General features: G+C 49.0%; 1 protein-coding gene across 1 annotated transcript; it reads right to left on the reverse strand.

Annotated features, from left to right (window-relative positions):
- Window positions 1-5,645: 5,645 nt before the first annotated feature.
- LOC122369249 (nose resistant to fluoxetine protein 6-like) lies at window positions 5,646-8,464 on the reverse strand. Its single transcript, XM_043343843.1, has one exon. It carries the CDS (start codon window positions 8,282-8,284, stop codon window positions 5,903-5,905), a length of 2,382 nt encoding a protein of 793 aa, XP_043199778.1. The 5' UTR covers window positions 8,285-8,464; the 3' UTR covers window positions 5,646-5,902.
- Window positions 8,465-8,873: the final 409 nt, after the last annotated feature.

Raw genomic sequence — 8,873 nt, forward strand, 5'->3', positions numbered from 1 at the left:
GGTAACCGGCCAGCACTGACCAGACGACAATAAGGGGTGGAATCGGTTCAGATGTTTGAGGCCAGCCTGGCCACTGTCGTGGCCTCCGAGATTAGAAAAATTGGGCCCACCCCTTGACTGACCCCAACTGAGCCGATCACTGACGGCTGTGACGACGGATTCCACCCCCCGTTTGGTGGTATCGGGCCCCACGGGCTCGATAAACTACCTGGGCCCTATCGGATTTGGATGTCCCTTGAGAACCAGGCAGACAGGAAGAACTGTTCTGTTACCAAATACTATGGCGAATTGTATACCTCGAAACCACTTCCTCCCCCCGCAACGACTCCCTCTCCGGCTGTGTAGATGGCATATGGTCTGTGACATTTTACTCTCCGGTCCTTTTCTTTCACCACTCCTTACACTCGTATTACAATATTTACAAGTCACATTTATTTACATTCTTGCTGACACAATACTTTCAAACCCTGTACCTGCCAAAATTTAAAGAAAACGTTCTGGGACCCGGCCGTCCAGCAACTGAGTTTCACACGCCGCACGGTGCGGTGCACAGTCGCCCGTCCCTTTCCCGACTCCCCACGGAGCATAATCCCCTCCATCCGTCTTAATCACCACGGGGCGCCGGACGAGGGTCCATTCCACGTCGGCACGCGTCTCGCACCACGCCCATAGTTAAATAATTGACCGAAATCGGATTGTTAATTTAAGCTACCTAGACTGAAGGTTCCCAAAATAAATTGAACTACCTAAACTGAATGGCCTAAATTATTGCGCAACGACACCTAAAAAAGGGGAATATAATGTGGCTCACATAGCAGTAACGAAGGGGGGGGGGGGTACTTGAAGGATTTAGGGACTAGGTGCGCACCCGTGTTCACCGCGTGACCTTACTTGAGATGGAGTCGCTGACATGATGGCCGTGTCCGTCCAGCGCCCGGCCCGGCCGCGGCGGCCAGAGCCGCCGCCGGCGCCGTGATGCCAGCCGCTGGTGTCTCGTGGGCTGTCCGCGATGCGAGAGGCCGAATGCGTCGTCCGAGAGAGAGCCAGAGAGAGGGTTCTAGTTCCGTTTCATTAACTTATACTTTTGATGACGTCATACTTCAGAGGGCCGGGCAGCATCTCCTTGTCCAATCTTCGTCCTCCATTCTCAGAAAGTGCGTTTGGCTCCGCCTTCAAACGTTCGTGATTTGCTGAAGTTCAGCACCCCCGGCCATGGCAGTCACACCCTTTCACGCAGCGGTCGGGTGGAATTCGCCGCCGGCGATCACGGCGTCTGGGGCGCCAGGTGGCGGGGCTGGCCCTCCGCTCCCCCTTGTTTTGAAGTCAGCTCCGGCCAGATGTCCTATATTTTGTCGTTGGCGACCGAGTTCCATTTCATCCTGTTTTCGTACAAACCGGGTCGGTCCCCGCTCCCCTTTCTTGTTTTGGTTCAAATCAGGGCCGGTCTGCACTCCCCTCTCCTTGTTCTCTGGCGGGGTGCCGAGCGTGGGACAGAGTCTTGTTTTCCAAAGGCTAAACTGATTAATGGCTCGAGGCTGGCAGAATGGCGCGTTTCGGTATGCTATTTGTTGGCTTCAGATCCGGGTTCTCATGAAGTGGGGTGGTCATCTATAGAGGACCCCTGTTTGTCAGAGCCGACTGCGCCGTCTGTGTGGACGCCAGCTGGGACGGAGAGAGGGTATCACAGCCGATTTAGCCGGCTGACCGTGTCTGTGCGGCGCTCGCAGATGGCCGTGTTTCAGCTTGTGGCACAGCTTGCAGTTCAGCATGAAAGATGAAAAAAAAATGTAACGCATCTGCGTTACAGTACATGAATATGAATAAGCATATTCATAGGTCTTCATATTGATATGATATGAATAAGTATATTCATATCATATATCATACTTACTACTTATAATAGGTCAAGGTATGGGCAATCACATGTACGGCTATTATATACTTCCGGCCATATACGTTTATCTGGAATATGATATACCTACTTACGGGCGATGGAGAATAAGTGCAGTGTACTTCTAGTTCTGACTTGGTGACTGACTCGATGCCCCGTGTCGTCATCGCTTTTATCACATGTCATGTTTGGTCAGCTCTCGAGCTCCGAACTATCAACGTACACCGACTTGTCAGTTTCCTGTTTAAAATGTTATCAGCTCTACGCTCTAGATTGTGAGATTATGGAGACCGTGGCGGATCCATGTGGCCCATCATGGGCAAAGTCCTGATGGCCATTGCTACATAAAGTTCTTTTTTCTAAGTTCGGCCTTCACTATTATAGTCACTGTCCGATCTTTTTGAACACAGCACGAGAATTACTATAGTCGGATTTTTAAAGCCTGTCTTATCGCTTAAAGCGCTTTAGTGAAGAGTGCATATGAAGTCTCGAAATGACCAGACGAAAACAAGGCCCTAAACATAAATATCATTGAAATATATATATATATATATATATATATATATATATATATATATATATATATATATATATATATATATATATATATATATATAATATATATATATATATATATATATATATATATATATATATATATATATATATATATATATGTGTTTTAGCCGGAAATATCATCTTGTTTCTTTTTAATTCTTGTTTTAACTTTTTTATTTCTGTTCACTCATATGTTGCTCCTCTCGTGCCGTATTCATCTGTGCACTTTAAGCGATCGGACAGACTCGAAAAAATCCTACTTTTTATTTATTACTAGGAAGGAACTACTTTAGGAATTATTACCGCGAAAAGTGGTTAGCGCACATTTTGTTGGAGATATGAATGCCTAATATTTTTTAATATTTTCAACCACGAAGCTGTCCGAGAAAGCCGACTTATACCTACCTATCAGTATTTTCAAAATACATTGTGAACACCGAATATATACCTACCGTTAATCGAACGCCGTACGATTTATTAATTAGTTCAATTATAATTCCTGACAAATCGTCTATCCCTGTGGGGTTGTAAATATGAGCGAATACGGGCTCCGTGTTTGGCCTATAGGAGCCAGGTAGAAATGGCCTTGGGTAGAAATGACTCTCCAGGGCCCAGTTTCACCAGGTGCGGTAAACTCAATTTGGGGTAAAATATCAAACTACCCCACTACATAACTACAAATATACTACCCCGAAATTAAGTTTACATAACTTGGTGAGATTGAGCCAAGTGCCCAACCTCACCAAGTTAGGTTAATTTAATTTTGGGGTAGTATTTTAGTAGTTACGGAGTGGGGCAGTTTGGTATTTTACCCCAGATTGAGTTTACCCAAGGCCATATAACCGTTTACCGCACTTGGTGAAACTGGGCCCTGGGTCGAAATATTTGTTGATAGTTTGTGAAGTAAATGTGTTCCAACCAGTTTTCTCAGTAATTCAGCCACCAATTCTCGTGCTGTGTTCAAAGAGACGTTTACAGTGAGAGTCGAACTTTAAACGGGTTATAAGTAGGACGTAGCACCTGTATGGTGGCATATAGTGATGAGTGCTTCTTTAGTGGCCCGAGTGAAGCTTCAAGAAACAATAGGTAGGCATACGGCGAAGTCGGTCACAAATTAAAAAAAAAAAAACAGGAAGATATAAAAAGATACGTACCTAAGTTGGTACAGGTCTCGCGATGGTTTAGCGGTATATTTTGTCTTTTTTTCACATTTCCGGCTATATCTCAGACAGAAACTAATTGGTAAACGATGAAGCCATTTTAAATGATCATGGCAGACATGTGTACAAATAAATTAATCGCATCTTCAACCCTAAAACGCTTAATACGAAGAAGACATTGCCGGAAATTTAATAAATTTAATAACGGCAAAACCGACCACTAAAGCCCGTGGAAACTGTACCTACGCAGCTATGTTTTATGCACACACAAGTCGATTCATTTGTTCACCAATTCAATACTGCCTACCTCACTATGAAGCAGGCACATACACAATTACGCAACGTGTGATGATACTTGTCGACAACTGTAGTGACCGTGGGCCGGAGATAGGTGGCCATTTATCGCGACCTTTGACCGGCGCGCGTGGTCCTCTGTGCGTCTCCCGTGCCCCCCTCCGACCCTGTGTTGACTCAACACGCTGCGGTGACATACCGAGTCCCATAGCGTCAGATGCGTGATACGTTTAATCAAAGATTTAGCTTTCAAGAGCATTTCACCTACATTTATATATCTACAGGCAAGATGTGTTGCTATGAGTAGATCCGTAAGTAAATATTTAAGAGGCTGGCGCCAATTGGCAGCTAAAGGTCACATACATATTTTATGTTCGAACATAATTCGTTCAACTTCAAATGCATTAGTCAGCATTCGGACATTGCTCCTATTGAACGCATTGTTTGCCTAACGGTAATTCTATGGCGTAGCCCAATAATAAAAATTGTTTTCTTCTGGCCAACACCAAAATAAAATCACGTCCGTTTACCGTGGACTGTGTGGTGCGAAGACGGGGATGAGAACTGTGCTCTCCATTCCATTCCCGAGTGCACCTATTACATGTATATCTAAGGACGGAAGACGATTGCTTATATTTTGGATCTGAGAAAGCCGGCACGTAGCTCCATCCTTTTCCGTGCTTCTGCATGGCTGGGTGGCCACTGCAAGATACCACCCAAGATTCCCTGCCTCAGGTGGAAAGCGTGGCTGAGGCACTGGAAGGCGGAAGCCACAGTCCGCACCGGAATTGCATTATACGAACAACTAAAAATCGGCAAGAACAAAAACGGAATTATCCTCCTGAGCTGTTCAAGCTGGACATAAAATACTTTTGACATTTTTTTATACAAATTCTAATTGCACCTAAACGTATAGTGGTCGGGACCTTTACCACAATCAATCAGTTGTTACCATTGGCCGATATGGCGAATGGCGATAGTAGTTTTGGCGGCAAACAGCCGGCGTGTGCGTGCAGTGTCTTTATACGGCCATGCGCGTAGTGTACACGACGTTCAGGGAAGAATTGTGATGGAAGTCCAAGGGAGGAAGGCTTTATAGATCGGAGGACGTTGTGTGGCTTGCGAATCTGTGATAAGTTGCCGAAGGTGAAAATTCGATTGTGAATAACCTATGTTGTGGGACGCAGGGATCGTCATTTGTCATACGCACTCGTTGCTGGAGCATAGGCGGCGGAACGGGGAGGGCACTGGGACACCGTGCCCCCCTTTGATTATTGCACTTTAACATTAGCCCTATGGGCGTTGCATGGAAATAATGGGACCAAAAGTCGGCAGTGCCCCCCCCCCCCTTATTTGAGGGTGTTCCGCCGCTACTGTGCTGGAGTCTTGACTGATCAGGTTAAAGCCTTGAGTAAGCGATTTAGTCTGTTTAGTGTTCAGATAAGTACAGGTAGGTACTGGGTAAGGTTATTTGAATAACTTCGTCCTCGTCAAGATCCCTAGTTCCTACTGTGTGTAGTTCTGATGGTCTAAGGGCGGGCGTTACTTGTAAGTTGTAGCTAATCCGCTTGTCACATTTCTGCAATTAACCTCAAATATATTGTTATATGAAATGTGCAAACGGTGCGAGGCAGTTTTTTTATCTGTGCTTTTTCCAGTTCCCGTCGTAATGCCTACTAGTTTGTGGTTGTCGGGTGAACCAAAAAAAAGGTAAATAATAAATAAATAAATTCAAAACCAGATTATGACAGAGCCTGTTTATTCATAACCTTCCTAACGATATTCATTTGTATGAGATGACCCGTGACAGCATCGTGACAGCGATATACCTATAACATATTTACAAACAAACCTTCTTTCAAATTTGTGATCCATGATTAAAAATCAAGCCTAAATAATGTTAACACCTTTTAAATTTCACCATTCATGAATAATTCAACAAACACAAATTCACCATGCTTATAGAACACTCGATAACATGGCAAGAATCAGCGTGGAACTAGCTGGAATTATTTTCCACCTCCTCTTGTGGCGACCCATCCGCAAGTTCTGTCTGCAGTTCTGGCTTGGACGCCACCGGCTCCGGCTCCACTGGTTTCTTTTTAGGCGCGCCTGTGCCAACGTTGGCAAAGATGATCTTCTCCAGCGCCAGCATCGGCGACTCAAATGCCAGAGAGAAGACGGTTGCAACAGCTACAGCTATGCACAGCGTCGCCAGAAACTGGTAAACGGCATTCGTCTGGTCAAAGTAGAGTACCGACTTGAGCGTGGCGTAAAAGAAGACTTGCGTATCAATGGAGACCAGGTAACAGCAGTAGGTTACCCGGCTGAGCGGGATCCAAAACTTCCACGAAAGCAATGTGTTGATGAACCCGCCGTAGCCGTGGACGCAGGCGATGACGACCCAGGCCAGGCACATAGCCCACACGGGCCGGTTCATCGAGCCGTATATGATCGCCACCGAACGCGACGGTACTGCGAGAGCCGGGACCGTGGTGTACTCGTACATGCCGTAGACGATGCAGCAGGCAGTGAGCGCAGAGACGGTCCACCCGGCCAGCACGGCCGGCAGGCTGAGCTTCAGCGGCCGGCGGCGGCGGACGTGCAAGAAATAGCCCGTATAAACGCCCACAAGATAGGCGCCGTAACGACAGTACGGCATGAAGTAGCGCAGTTTAGTCGCGTTGTTGCCGTTATCTTGAGGACCCAGGTCGTTGTAGGCAGTCACGTAGCCGGTGACGAACACGTTGAGCGCGATGAGGAACATCAGCCAGATCTGGCCCAGTATCGGGTAGAAGAAGAGCGGCAGCAGTACGATTGGCGAGGCGATGAACATCTGCATGTCGTTGGCCAGGTACCACGTTTGGCCCAAGCACAGCTCCTGAGGATCGAACAGGTTATTGACGTAGAGCAAATTCCTCCACCAGTATTCGCTGCAAACCTCCGGCGATCCGTTCTCAGCGATGTTGCTCCAGAACGGACCGTTTCCAATGTGTCTGTATAGTGTAGAGACGAAGGCTATAACCATTGCAAGAACAGGAGTGAGACGTATATACCGGTGTACGTAGTACATGATGATGTTGAACTTGCCTTTGGACCGCTCCATGTTCCTCATGAAAATGTAAGCTACCAAAAGCCCACTGAGGAAGAAGAAGGAATCAACAGACACAGTGGCATTATCAACAGCTGCGAAAGCCAGGGAGTTAAACACATCAAAAATATAGAACACATTCGCCCACGGCACTGTACCAAGGCCAAAGACATATTGGTGACCAAGAATAACCCACGTCATTGAAAGAAAACGGATGCCATGTAGACAGCCAAGTGTGTCACTTGAGCTGGATGTGTCGAGCAGCTTCCTGCCGTTGGTCCAAACAGAAAACGCCAGAAAAACCTTTTGAAGTGTCGACGGCATTCGCGCCCTGAACTTGGAGTCGACAACGACGCTGACGGTGGCGCCATCCTCGGCGGCGCTCTCCTTCACAACGTCGATGAACGTTCCCACGATCATCAGAAGTCCGACGACGCAGAGGATCGTCATGACGGCGATGTCGCCGCCGGTGAAGGTGGTCTCCTGGTCCAGAACATGGCAGTTGCCGTCGGGCAGCGTCACCGCCACCCCGGGCATCCTCTTCTCCAGGCCCAGTCTGAGCTCGTCGGCGGAGCACGAGGAGGGGATGCAGAGCCCCACAGAGACTATCAGCTGGCTGAGCACCGTGTGACCCGATACGTGGATCAGCGGCGGCAAGATCGGCTCAATGCCGAGACCGCTGGGATACGAAGACCAGTTGTGTAGCTCAGCCAGTGAGTGCTGGACTTGACCATCTTCGGACGCGTTGGTCAGCAAACCGAACTCAGGTCTACAGTACTTGCCCTTGAACATGTGATCCTCCTCACGGATACCGTCAATGACTGCCTCCACGTTGAGACACTCGTCCCAGATGCCAACCGGGTTTGTGTTGCCAGCAAAGATGCCGTCGGGCAGTTTGCCGACAGAGTCGAACATCATCAGCGCCCAGGTGTTGTTGATGCCGAGGATGTTGGTGACGTACTGCCAGCTGTGCTGGCGGCAGAGCGGAGAAATCTCTCTGAAGGCGGCCAGCGGGGTGATGTAAGGTCCGATCAGCAGGCCGATCAGCAGGTTCAGCCGGTCCAGCTGTCCGTCAGCCTCGGGCAGGGCCTGGTACAGCTCCAGGGTACCGGTGCGCCGCAGCAGCTCCTCGGTGGACAGGTGTCCGCTCGTCTCCACCAGGCGCTCTAGCGCCGACAGACGCGACCACGACAAGTCGGGCAGCCGCTGCAGTAGCTGCTGGCGCGGTCCCTGCTCGGCAGAGCCCGAGGTCAGCGCCACCGCCAACAGGACGATCCACCGCGCGACCATCGCGGAGCCGGCTCAGATGACTGCGTGGTGGTCACCCCTCACCGACACTTGCGGCGTCAGGTCCGCTCACCGCTGAGCTCCGACCGAGAGTGACCGCTGGCTGTCGGCAGCAGGGTGGCCGCCGTCCATATCGCTGTCCACACAGCTGACTCATTATCGGAGAGACAACGTAGATTGTGGGGTCGGCAAGGACGAGCGTGGACTGAACAGGGAATAGTCATCGATCGCCTCATGATGACTCGGCAACACATTTGTGGGTGGTGGGCACCGTTGTTTTAAATTGTAGCTTCGTTACCTACCCGCTCTTCCGCTCCTTCAAAACGCAACTTCCGGTTAACCGTTACCCCATTTCTCGCTAAAATGTAACGGAAGTTTCGTCGATCCATTTTTGAGTGAGAAATAGACTAACTAAACCCACCAAGACACCTAGTCATCTAGTGGCGGATCCAGGGGGGGGGGGGGGGAGGTCACATGTTATGACCCCCCTTGGGGCCCGGGGGCACAACAGGCCTGCCAGGGGCACCACAGGCCTGCCAGGGGCATCATATGCCTGTCAGGGGCACCGCAGGCCTAGCAAGGGCACCACGGG

This window comes from Amphibalanus amphitrite, unplaced genomic scaffold (genome assembly GCF_019059575.1).
Source record: "Amphibalanus amphitrite isolate SeventyFive unplaced genomic scaffold, NRLGWU_Aamphi_draft 001020F_arrow, whole genome shotgun sequence".
Lineage (NCBI taxonomy): Eukaryota > Metazoa > Arthropoda > Thecostraca > Balanomorpha > Balanidae > Amphibalanus > Amphibalanus amphitrite.

Bases quoted from the DNA above. Each gene is read 5' to 3' on its own strand.
- LOC122369249 (XM_043343843.1), bottom strand. From the start codon at position 8,284: ATGGTCGCGCGGTGGATCGTCCTGTTGGCGGTGGCGCTGACCTCGGGC.